Source organism: Larimichthys crocea, chromosome XXI, assembly GCF_000972845.2.
Source record: "Larimichthys crocea isolate SSNF chromosome XXI, L_crocea_2.0, whole genome shotgun sequence".
Taxonomy (NCBI): Eukaryota; Metazoa; Chordata; class Actinopteri; family Sciaenidae; genus Larimichthys; species Larimichthys crocea.
Window position 1 is genome coordinate 21617950 of NC_040031.1, and position 12996 is coordinate 21630945.

Here is a 12996-nt window from a genome sequence, read left to right on the forward strand (position 1 = left end):
TCAGAGGCCTTTTAAATGTAAATCCATGGATACATTTTTAGAAATAAAATGCAAATCAAATGTAGATTCTTTCTAAATCAAATAAAAGAATAAAACACTGACCTAATTCTATTTATGACCTACATGTTTCACAGAAATATGGAATTATGGCCAGTAACGTATTATTATGTTATGACTTATTTTAAAGCTATCCTCCGACACACAAAAGGAGTGGGTGTTGTGAACCAGAGCCCCAAATCCCCCCACGTTTCCTCCTCATCCCTCGTCATCCCCTCCTCCATCTTCTCCCCATCTCATCTCTCCCATGGTGAAAGTCACTGGTGTGAAAGTAAACAGGCCATGCTCCAATTAGCCAAACAGTGCTGTCTGCCACAGAGTGGTTCAGCATTGCACAGCAAACATGAAGAACAGAGCAAGACAGGATGAAAGACGTGATAGGAGGTTAACCTTTCTCCCTGAGCTCAGATGCTGGACTGCATTGCTGTAATAGCAGGAGAAGTGTAAATGTGTTGTTGTCACACAATGTCACACTATCACGTTCATTAATAAAATCCTGATTATTGTTTTATTTCATAGGTAGTGTCATTGTTTTAAAAAAGCCACGACTGATTTCATCTTCAGATTGTTACATACCTCTTACCAGTTATTAGTTCATTATGCATCATTTGTTTGGTGGTTTAAAGGTCCAGTGTGTCACATTTAGCAGAAATAGAATATAATATTCATATCTATGTTTTCATGTGCAATCACATAAAAATAAGAATCTTTATGTTTTTGTTACCTTATGATAAATTCACCATGTTAAGCTGCCATGTTTCTACAGTAGCCCAGAATGGACAAACTAAACACTGGCTCTAGAGAGGACTGTAAATCAGCAACTACACCACTAGAGGTCACACTGGGGATTTCAATAAAAACTGATAACAAATATTTTTACTTTAGTGTTACATGGCTCCTCTATCATGTGTTTTGATGAAGCACTATATAATTACAAGTCTGTTTACCTTAAACCAATGAGAAGAAAGACATCTGTGTGTCTCTAAAGACCCTGTTTCTACTCAGTCTCTACTCTTTCAGCTGTCTCTGGCCTGTTCGGTCTCATAATGCCACTTCAATAGGCTATAGTAAGTAGTACTGTAGTACCGACCCACCCTCCTGAATGATTGGGTAGTTCTCATTTTCATTGGTTGTGTTGTGAGACTGTTTAGAGTTAGGGTAAGAATATCAGGGTAAGCTGGTCATTCTGTCAGATCAAAAGCTGCAATGCAGAGCTTTTACATATAAATTAGTGTCTGTTACATTCAGGTCCTTGAGTATGCAAATGACCTGCCATGAAATGAAGTGAATTTAGATTCAGGCAGAGTGACAGATAGAGAGACATGTCACATAGTAATGGTGGTTGTATCTTACTCTTAATTGAAGAGGCGGGCCTCAGGCTCTTGGAGTGTAAACTGTTCCTCCAAAATGCTGGACTGTACTGTTTGGACAGAGTAAAGGTCAAAAATGATTGAAATGAATGAGTGAACAGAATGAATAGACAGACAGATGAGTGTGTTTCCTTACATCATCAGTCGGGAAGTCGCTGTCAACTAATCGAAGCTCTGGGACGTTATTTTTCAGAGCAAGGCATGAATTTTCTTTGATCAGGCAATCCTGAAGAGGAAGCAATGAAAACACCACCAGTGATGAGCAACACAACACAAGACAGCAAGACAGTACAATGCAATGCAACGGAAGGCAATGCAAAGCAAGACAAGACAAGACAATGCAATGGAAGGCAAGGCAAGGCAACTCAACACAAAGCAAGGCAACACAAGATAAGACAAGAGAAGACAAAACAAGACAACGGAAGGCAACGCAAGGCAATGCAACACAAGAGAAGACAAGACAAAGCAACACAATGCAACGCAACACAGTGCAATGCAACGCAAGACAACGCAACGCAACGCAAAGAAACACACACATACACAGTATTAGTAAAGCATAATAAACACAGGTTTACCATTTTGTCCTGTGCCCTTGTCAGATCATGCAGGACCTGCTCTGTGATGCTTTCAGCCAAAGAGACACTCAGTGTTTGTCTCAGTTCACTGGATGATGAAAAGAAAAAACAGAACAATTTACAGTAATACAAATATAATATTGGATAATTAATATCCATATGGTTAACTGTCTGTCTGTCTGTCTGTCTTCATTTCAGTTGTTACAAATGAGATAGACAGGGAACTGGGGTGAGAGTGCAAATCAGCAAAGGGCCATTGGAATTGAATCAAGCTGCTCCAGTAAGGACTCAGCTTTACATGGGGACATGCTCATTTACAACCTTTCAGTCACTGAGGTGATGACTGTGCAGAGCAGATGAAGTGGATTTAACTGACTGACATTGTCTGACATAAATGTTATTACCGCAGTCTGTCACTGATGATGTGGCCTGTGTTCTCCACCAGAGTGCTTCTCAGGAATGCCTGTGTCTGTCTGCTTCTTTTGGACACGCACTCTGACAGATACTCATACACACTAGAGCGCTGGACCACCCGAGGACAAACTGCCTCTGCACACCTCACCAGGTCCTGAGCCAACTCCTGGAACACACATACACTGAACAATAAGCATGGCCAAGACTTAGTCTTAGTCAAGACAGACAATAATTCTCCCCCAACACCGACCCTGAGCTAAGATCTAAGTGGCAACTTTTATTTTAAAGTGTCATTCAGGACGTTAAGGTGTACCTGGGACATTAAAAAGTGGTAAGCCCAAAGATTTTTTTTAGTCTGAAACAGAATTCTTCTCCAGATTCAGAGGTTTCATGTATTTGTCATGTTTAGCGTATTTCTGTGCATAGAATCAGATGTGATCACAGGTAAACTGATTAAGTGTGCGTTCAGACAGGGACAGGCAAACCGGACGCTGGCGGCATTTTTCAATTAATTTCAGTGGGGGTCGTGTGTTTCCGCACCGGCAGCCCGCAAAAAACGTCGCCGGCATCCAGGAGAGAAGTTATGCCAGATTCAACTTTTGAGAAAACAGACAGCCTGAGATGTCTCTGAAGCAGAGACTGTCCAGGTGGATTCATGGACTCAACTCTGATCATCTACCTGTGTGTGTTCTCACTTTGTTCATTTCATGTACCAGCTTTTAAATCTGAGTCTGACTCGCAATTTACACCTCAAAATATAACGACACGCCCACAGCAACCCACTACCAGCTCCCCTCACCCCCCCCACCACCGCACCGCCCCACCACCGGTTGCCGGTTTGCCTGTCCCTGTCTGAACATGGCCTTAGAGGAAAAAAAAGTACTTACTTGCAATACTGTCAGCAATCAGTGACAGATTGTCAACTAAAAGAAAATGTTTCTTCCTTCAGGTTAATGACATTCAGCTGTAATCATTTCTGTAGCCTGGCTTTAATTTGAATTGAAGGAACTAAGTTTCTCACTCTCCATTGGATATATAGCTTCAGTTGGTCAGTCACCAGCAGGCATCATGCCTTTGGGGAACACACCTCCAATGAACTTAACTATTTCTTCATGTGTGGATGACACAGAGGTGGTTCTTTCACAGCACACACCCTCACTTGTAGATAAATAAATAAACAAGGAATGTTGATGGAGATCTGGAGGCATGTCTTCATGTAAAGAAATGTATACATACCTGAACACTCTGATGTCCATAGACATGTTCTTTATTGTGTGCACACTAAATCTATCTTGTGCATAAGTGTAAAATGTGTTCTGTGAATGCTTTGATGAATTCTAGTCCAGGGGAGCCTGCTACACATGCAAACTTCATTTTTGTAACTCACAGTATGTCTTTTAATTGACTGAGAAATGAGAAACATTGAAAGAAATTTGTAGTCATTCATCATTTTGACATTCACACATCAGAGACAAATCTTGGCAGAGGCCCAGGACAGATATATTGGTGTTATTCCTGAAGCAGTATGATGAGTAACAGATCAGGTTCAGAAGGGACCCTAAATGCTGATTAGAGATACAATGGAGGAGGGCCAGAGAGATGTAAAAGTCAATCATATATTAAGACAGAATCTTTCTATGTTGATGAGAGTGTAAACTGTACACAGAAAGGCCCTGGCTGACTGAGCCAGGCCTCTTCTTTATTTGACCTGTGATCTGGCCTGTGTGACATATACAATGGATGTATTTAAATGTGTACCTGTATGCTTCTCTGGAACTCATCAGTCAGTGCAGTGGCAGTGTCAGTGAGGATGCTGTTCACCATGTCTCCATCAGAGGCACACGTCCTGCCTGCCTCATACAGAGAGGGAAGCAGCTGCAGAGGGAGAGTCGACAAAAACATCACATACACTTCCTGACCACATCTTAACGTACACAATTTCATGCAACAGCTTCCATCTATAAGGAGTTCATTTAATCATATGTTGATACTGCGGTCATAGCATGGTGGACATGTGAGTGTACCTTGAAGGACTCCTTGGCGTTGTGCAACACCTCGTGTGCTGTCTGGATGTCAGCATGGACCTCCTGAATGTTGCAGTGGTTCAAACGTTGAAGGCTGTCCTCCAACTGCCGACACACACCCTGTACCTGCTGAAACAGAGGACAACCCAGACAGACAGAAAACCAAGACATTTTGAACAAAATGATAAGTGTTACAGTTAGAACTGTTCCCAACTTCAGTTTTCTTTTTCTCTGATAAAGAACATTGTGTGGATGTTCAGGACACAAACATGAAGTCACTTGTAGTTATTTGAATACTACAAAATGTATTCTACTGACATAATTATAAGATATTACAATTTATCACCATTGTTGTTAATAAGTAGCACTTTATAGTTATATTTATATATTATACTTCTTACCTTTTCAAATTGTTGAGCTCTAAACACTTGCTGAAGTTCCACTCTATCAGACTGTCTCTGGTTATTTCTGTCTAAACACTGCTGAATCTGCACACACACACACACACACACACACACACACACACACACACACACACGTTAGAAATGACAAAAGCAGTCATTTAAATCTTGACAGTAAACACAGACTCACACACCGACCTTGAACAGGGCCTCTTTTGTTCTGTCGGGGTTGCTGCGGTAACTCTGTGTGATATCAGCCAGGGGGAGAGCCACCTGCTGCAGAGTGAAGTTCCTGCACGACATAGAACGCAACCATCAAAATTCACATCGATCCGATTAGTACTGTGCAGTACAACTTGTATGTATTAATGCTAGAGGCATGGCTCATTTCTGACTTTTCATCTGCAGTCATCATCAGGTCAAAAGTTCAGTTTGTCCAACACTTGCAAAACTAACGGCCTTTCCATCAGCCTCAGCTGTACTTCATGTTTAGTGTTGAGCAAATGATAGTATGTGACTGTGCTAAAAGTAAATGAACATTGTAAACATGATAAACATTATACCTGCTAAACATCAATGTATTAGAATTGTCACTGTGACACTGTTGTGTGGCTTATAGTACGTGTATGTGCGTGTGTGTGTGTGTGGATACATGTATAGTATGACCTCTCCAAGGCATCAGCCACATCCTGGAAACCTCTGGCAGTTACACAGTTTCTGTCCCAGGTGAGAGTTCTTGAAAGAGAGAGAGAGAGAAAAAGAAAGAGGGAGAGAGATAGAGAGAGAGAGACAGACAGACAGACAGACAGACAGACAGACAGACAGAGAGTCAGTTCACCTTATACAGCTCCATCGTAGTTGCAGCCAAATACTGATGGTGTTTTCAAATATTGAAAGGATGACATCTAGTGGCAAACAGTTGCAACACAACAACAAGTGGAACTTTAGGATGTATGAGATGAATAATGGTGGCACAAGTGGAGTGTATGTGTGTGTGTGTGTGTGTGTGTGTGTGTGTGTGTGTGTGAGCATCTCACCTCAGTCTGGTGTTGTTCATCAGGGCTTTGGCCAGCATTTTGGCTCCAGTGTCTCCAATGTTGTTTCCACTGATGTCCACTTCAGCCAGAGCAGCATGACCACCCAGAGCACTCAGCAAGATGTGCATCCCTGTCTTCAGCTTGGAGTCACACACTGATAGAGACTGCAGGGGCTACACACGCATGCACACACACACACACACACAAAATCAGTATGTATAGAAATCATTCACAGTGTGCTGTACCTGTATATTATGTATGCTTATTATGTAGCTGATATGAATGACTGAGAATGAAATGAAATTAATGTCACCCACACATTCTTCATCCTGAATGAGCTGAGCTATACGATGAAGAACATCCGTGAGAGCTCTGGTAGACACAGAGGGGACATATCAGACCAAGAAAACAAGAAATATGACAGATGACAAGTAAAACATGAGTTCAAGACCAGAAGGATGAAAGAAACAGAGAAACATCTATTCAAAAATCAACGTGGTCACACTAAATTTTTTATTTGTAATGACGCGGTGGAGGAAGGTGACGTATGCAAACAGCTCTTTAAGGGCCTTCTATGCCCCTTGAGAGTAGAAATGAAGCTTGTGCATATGCACCCAGTTCTAGATTTATATGAAGGCTTTATGAATATGATGATGCATGCTGTATGCATATTTCTGTCATGCTCCATGCAGAGATGCTGGTTAAGGTTTATGTATATACATTAGAGACGGTATAAAACATGGACGTCCTATCCATGACGTCACCCACAGGTTTCTGAAGAGCTGTCAGTGTGCAGACTCCACAGTCCTACCTCCGATGCCTCCGGGCTAATCCAAAAATGGGTAAAGAGGTGGAGCATGGGTGGAGCTGAGGCAGGCTGAATGAAGTCTTGGCTTGGTTGGGAAGTCAAAGCGGCCACGCTGTTAATTCTGCATAACTTTAAGCCTTACTATCATTTGAACAGGTGAGTTCTATAAAGATGTAACGGGGAGGGTTTCTTTCTGCTGTGAAGTTGGACATTTGAACATGGAGACTGACTCACTTCTGGAGCCAGCCTCAAGTGGCCATTTGAGGAACTGCAGTTTTTGGCACTTCCTGGCTCCCATTTTAGTGTGGCTTGTGAAAATGCACCACACCATAAAAGTCTTGAACACAGGAATGTAATAACTGCAAAATATGTAATGTTAGTAATTAAAGTAGATATGAGAAATGGTAAATTAATGCTATCTGTGTGTGTGTGTGTGTGTGTGTGTGTGTGTGTGTGTGTGTGTGTGTGTGTGTGTGTGTTCTTACATGCACAGACTTCATGCCAACCCTACAACCCTACGACCCTACGACCCTACATACAAGTGCCCCACATGGGCCACCCCAGTCAAAATAGTGTGATACAGCACTGTGGCAGAGTAAAAGCATCATGTACAGTATGGCGTTACATTGTGTTCCTCAGACCTTGACTTCATGGCAAAGTTTCTCCCCAGTGCGAGGTGCCGAAGAGAGTGACATCGTCCGGCAGACAGAACCAGAGTCACCATGTCATTCTCAAACCCTGCAGCACAGGAAGTAAAGAGCGGGACAGCAAACTGTTATTCTTCTCTAACTATCTATCTCTAACTACTCATTAACAAACATTCATTGATCAATCAATAAATATTAGTGTGTATGCATGTGTTTCTGTATGTCTGTTTCTTTATGTAACTTAACTAGTATGTAAAGTAAAGTAACTGGTGTTGAATACCATTGTCAGAAATATCCAGACTTCTGATAGCTGTCGCTTCAGAGATATGCTCTTGTATCACCTGGGCCCCTGCTGAACGTAGCTACACACATACATACACACACACATGCACACACATACACACAGTGGTTTCTTCTACTTGTCATCACAAGCAAAAAGGTGTTTTTTGCATTTGTGTCAGTGTGTCGTGTACCTCACAGCTGCTGAGGTCCAACTCTAGCCCAAAGAGACGGGGATTGGTTGCCAGACCCTGGAGTAACAACCTAATGGCAGAACAAAGCATATGTAAAAGTCTATACATCAAATATAGAAGAGCTGCTTTGGCACCTTTCACCCCACAGCTAACAGGATTTTGTTGCTACGTATACGATGTGATACAGAAGCCTTCAGGGCTGCTGTATGTAAACTCACTTGATAATAATGGTGATGGTAGGACGAAACAAGCAGCTAGACAGACATTGAGAATTAGTTTGCTTTGCAATGTTATTTAAATGACAATATTCAAACCTGGATTAAAACAGACTCTTAATACTTTCAGATGCTTACTATTATGTACGTTAGACACAAAATGACATAGTTATGGCTGTCTACCTTCTACTTTCCACTCTGTCCTGTTATTGTAATGCCTGTGCCAGCTATTAACAACAACATAGATGATTTTAGAAACCCCTCCTTGTTTAAACATATGAAATGACCCACAGGACATGCTGTAGAGAAAGGCTCTGCTGGGTTTTAGTTATTAGTGGAGTTACAAATGTCAGTGTTTTGTCAAACCTATAATTCCTCTGGTCAAGAACTAACATTTATGTTCCAAAAAGAAAGCTATTACATCGAGATTAAACACACCTGAGAGCTTGTGGAGGTAGTTTGGTTGCAGACAGGCCCACGTATCTTAGTTCACAGCTCTGACTGAAGAACTCTCGAATGCTCCTGGTCACCTCCCGCACCTTTCTACACAATCAACACACACAAATGTGTCAATGATATCTTTTCATGTAGCTCCCAACCAAGCCAAGAAACTGTGCTTGAATAGATGACATGAATTCTATTTAATCACCAAAGTAGTCAGAAAGGTCATCTAAATGTAGCTGCGGAGTAGTGTTTATACTGGTGAAACAAGTGCTTTGGAGGTGAAGCGAAGGCTCACCTCCTGTATTTCAGGGGGGAAATACAAATGGAGTAATACTGGAATGGGCACCAGAATTGGAGATGGGCGAGTGGGAAAAAGACCCACGGTCAGCTAAGGCATGGCAGAGGCAGAGAGGACATCATTGGCCAAAAAGAAGAAAGGTGAGGGATCAAGAAGCTGCTGGACAAGAGTACAAGCCTAAATTCCACTGGATGTGTTTTGTGTGCGCCATGGCCACCGGAGCTAATCATAGCCATTCTGGTCAATGTTTCAACCCCCACCAAAAGCACTGTGGTGTGTTTCAGAAACGTCTCAGAAGCAGGCCTCCACTCGACTCCAACAAGAATATGCCAGACGCAGAGCAGTTCCAACTGGCTGGAAGTCATTCTGGGACTGACTTTCAGTGGTTGGTGAGAGCTTGGTGAAATAAAAGGCTGAAAGACAGACGGCGAGCTGGGCTGACTGCTGCTGGACTAGTCAGTGATATTAGCTGCTGCTGGGTCTGCTGTTGGTGACCTGGTTGATGATTGGCTGTTAGCACAGTAATGTTTTTGATCAGAAGTAATGTAATCAGAACAAATACTCGAGTACAGCTCAACATATTTACCACAGTGGGATTACACTCTGAAACTGGAGGCAAGAAATCACAACAAATACCATCCACCTATCCAACCATCGGGTCACGGTTGCAGCAGGTTTAGCATGGTGCTCCAGACACTCTTCTCCCCAGCAACACATTCCGGCGCCCAGGAGGCATCCTAATCAGATGCCTGAACCACCACAACAAGCCCGGCCAAACAGTGGAGGAAACTCACTGAGGTTGTTTGAATCCACCTGCTCTCATTATTTCAGTCACTACCAAAAGCTCATGACTGGACTGGAAAATTGAGAGCTTCACCTTCCAGCTCAGCTCCATCTTCCCTCCCTCAGTTCAAAAAATACCAAATCCTACTTAATGCCGCTTTAATGGCTTCATTTAATGCTGTGTCCATTCCCATTCTGTGTGCTCCTGGTGTTAGTGTAAATGAAGCAGAACAGGTGTAACATCATAAGAAATGAAGGAGCTTCTATTGAAAATCTATACACATACATCTACACAACACGGTACGTAGGATGGATAGTATTGTGATTGTGATCCGGTCTGAGGACAAAATGAGGAGCGCCAACATTGTTAAAGTGGAAGAGTGGAGCTGACCTGTGGCTGAAAGGATTCCTGGCCAGGTTCAGGTGCATCAGTTTGTAACAACATCCAGCAGACAGGGACACAAATAACTGCAAAGGAAAGTTAGAATGAGTGTTATGCACAGAAGTTCAAGAGACAATGACAGGGTATGAGCACGAAGAGAGAGAGGCCTAAGTAATAGGCTGAGACTAAGAGACTGTTGTTTGTCTACATTAGTGAATTAAGGGTTATTTTGACCAAAGCAGAGCTGGTGAATGTTGTGTAAAGTGAAAAAACTACTGGCTTTGTCAGTGGAGTCTGCTGGGCCACAGCAGCCATTTGGTCATAGAGGCTGGTTCTGTTGTGCTGTGCAGTGGATTTCATATACTGTATATAGTCTCTGACACAGTTGGAGTCATTGTTTACTATGCTAACTCATTTAAGGCAGTACTGTTGCCTTATTATGCTGTCAGTGTCTTCAAAAAAGAAGTCATTGTGTTCTCCATCTGCATGTTATTCTGATAACATGAGTGGGTGACAGGAAAGAACACCTACATAAGCAGCCCAGAGCCCAGTGCACGGGACAGCTGCCTGTACTGTGTTTGTAGAGCTTGGACAGTATCAAATAGTTCCAACACGAACTGCACCTGAAACCACTCCACATGATGAAAATCATGTCCACCTCCTTCCTCCCTGATGATAGCGTGTTTCATGTAAAATCAGGGGGAACAGATAGAACTGTACAGATTCTCACTGACCGTGTCCAGTGGGCAGTTGGTATCACTGAGGTCCAGATGAGACAGAGAGTTAGTTCTGGACAAGAACCTGAAGAGAAACTGCAACACAAGTTCACAATCAGTATTTTATAGGCACCCCTACTTTCCTTCATTTTTCACGCTCGCAGCAAAAGTGAACCCAGCCATCGAGCCAGAACGGTACCGTACCTGGATGTCTCCACATTCTCTGTATGTGTATTGTGGATGCATTCATGTGTGCATTCTTATATGTAAAGTCATGTCTTCAGTCCACAACATTTGACATGCATGTAAGACACACACAGAGCAGAATATACCGTAGCCTCTTCAGTAACCAGGCTGCCGGGGTTCCCAGACAGATCGAGGTGGCTCAGAGATGTTGAGAACAGCTGATTGGAGGATAACACCTGACTCAGACAGCCAAGACCTGCAAACAGATCAGACTACATTGTCGGAGGAAGATAGATGAAAGATATAATTGCATTTAGTTTAAGATGACACTGATGGTTCCAGATCCCTAAAATCACAGCCCACTGTCTTGCTTCATTCTGAGGAGAAGAGCAGGAGGAGATACAACACACCAACGTGAGTATGTCATAAGATGTATTGTGTGTTTTTGTGTATACCTCTGGCAGTCATTGATACACGGGACAGAGAAAGATGCTTGAGTCCTTCAGCTAGATTCCCCAACTCCGGACTGAGAGCTATCACACCTAGGAATGAACACACACACACACACACACACACACACACACACATGGATGACATTCCTTGTTGTATCATGTGTATCTATAGACTCTCTTCAAACCTTCACAGGGGAAGACAAAAAGTTAAACTGGCTACTTGGCTCACAATAGAACGTGGCTTTGAACAACTGCTCCATTCTGATACTCTGCTTATAGACATGAGATAGAAAAAGCCCACCTTTGTCTTCGATTGGATTTCCTGAGAGGTTGATGGATTGCAGGGTGGAGGAGGTGTGCTCCTTGAGGGCAGCTGCCATTTTCAATGCAAAGTCCCTGCAGCACAATGACAAGGTTCATCTGTAAACTAAACTTTAAGTTAGACTCAGAAACAGCCTGCTCACATTAAATGTGAGAAAATGTTTCCATCTTTCTTATTTTCCAAACTCTGTGGTTCAGGTCTGTGTGTGCACATTCAAATCACAAGCTGACAGAAAGCAACAGACTGGAAAACATCCAGAAACAAGTCAGCTGTAAAGACTGCATCCTCTCTAAGTGGTATTAGGAATCATGAAACATATCTGCATTACTCGGGGTCCCGAGATCACGACACTTTGGACACTTTTTAATCATGCAAGTCCAAAGACCACAAAGGCAAACTGCCTGGAGCTCAAATGACCATTGCAAGCAACGCTTTGAGCGTTCAAAATGTCTTTTTCCTCACCTGTGTGGTATTCTGGCACGCAGCACCTACCTGCCTTGCTACACTTATATATCTGCACACAGTCACACACAAACTCACAGTTTGAGTCCACTGGTCTCCAGTGAGAGCTCCTCCAGACTGGGAGACCTGGACAGCAGGAATGTAAGCTGCTGCTGGACGTCCACTGACTGAGAAGAAGAAGACAGAGAGACAGACAGTCCACACAATGAGTGGAAACTATTCAGTTCAGAGAAACTCAAGGAGACTTTTGCAGGCTTTCATTTCTACTACATATTGTCACTGCACAGCAGCAACTTAGTCCCAATCTCTTCCTGTATTTCTCAATAATAATTTGTGCCATCAACAGGACACAGAATGACAGAATTATGACAGAATTAGGAAGTGGTGGCAATCAAAAACTACTCAGACCAGAATGCAGATGATTAACACTGCTGCCCTTAGTTTTTTTTTTGCTGCATGTGTATACATGAGTACATAAAGAGCTCAAGACTTCTATATGTGTGTGTGTATGATGAAGCTTATTTCCTGTGTTTTCCCGCCCTTTTGTGTCTCTGTCTCTCTGGCCTCTGGTTCCCTCTTTCACCTCAACGTTTTCCAATGATCTAAACAACCGGCACCGGATAAAAGACCGGTTCAGCCTTCCAGCCTCTGCCACATGGTTCAGCATGCCTCGTGGTAAAAGCACTATGGCAAACTTAGTGTCCAACCCTGTCCTATCTCTGCTCCTGTTTGTAGACAGACCCCTGCACTGTTTTGGATTCCATCGAGATCTCAACTTGTTTTCACCTCTGTCTTCAGTAAACTGCTTAAGCTGCTGGTGTTTGCGCTTTGGGTCTGCTAACGTTCAACGTATCATTTCCATACATTCATTATAGTTTTCATGTCAATCATGTGGTCGTTTTGATTTGTCGTTGCTTTCTGATCCTGTAT

General features: G+C 42.7%; 1 protein-coding gene across 3 annotated transcripts in view; it reads right to left on the reverse strand.

Moving 5' to 3' along the window:
• Positions 1–12996, reverse strand: part of carmil2 (capping protein regulator and myosin 1 linker 2) — a 40286-nt gene that overhangs the window by 22092 nt on the left and 5198 nt on the right. For 2 of the 3 annotated variants that reach the window (XM_027272743.1, XM_027272745.1), the window contains exons 10-30: positions 12145–12233; positions 11584–11678; positions 11286–11372; positions 10977–11086; positions 10663–10740; positions 9938–10014; positions 8460–8564; positions 7807–7876; positions 7614–7695; positions 7328–7424; positions 6196–6250; positions 5879–6051; positions 5508–5576; positions 5040–5133; positions 4842–4928; positions 4441–4569; positions 4175–4291; positions 2407–2582; positions 2003–2090; positions 1564–1653; positions 1411–1477 (exon numbers count right to left, since the gene is read on the reverse strand). In XM_027272743.1, the coding sequence (XP_027128544.1) occupies positions 1411–1477; positions 1564–1653; positions 2003–2090; positions 2407–2582; positions 4175–4291; positions 4441–4569; positions 4842–4928; positions 5040–5133; positions 5508–5576; positions 5879–6051; positions 6196–6250; positions 7328–7424; positions 7614–7695; positions 7807–7876; positions 8460–8564; positions 9938–10014; positions 10663–10740; positions 10977–11086; positions 11286–11372; positions 11584–11678; positions 12145–12233 (2035 nt within the window). The remainder of the gene's footprint in view (positions 1–1410; positions 1478–1563; positions 1654–2002; positions 2091–2406; positions 2583–4174; positions 4292–4440; positions 4570–4841; positions 4929–5039; positions 5134–5507; positions 5577–5878; positions 6052–6195; positions 6251–7327; positions 7425–7613; positions 7696–7806; positions 7877–8459; positions 8565–9937; positions 10015–10662; positions 10741–10976; positions 11087–11285; positions 11373–11583; positions 11679–12144; positions 12234–12996) is intronic. The other variant, XM_027272744.1, reaches the window with a different exon arrangement.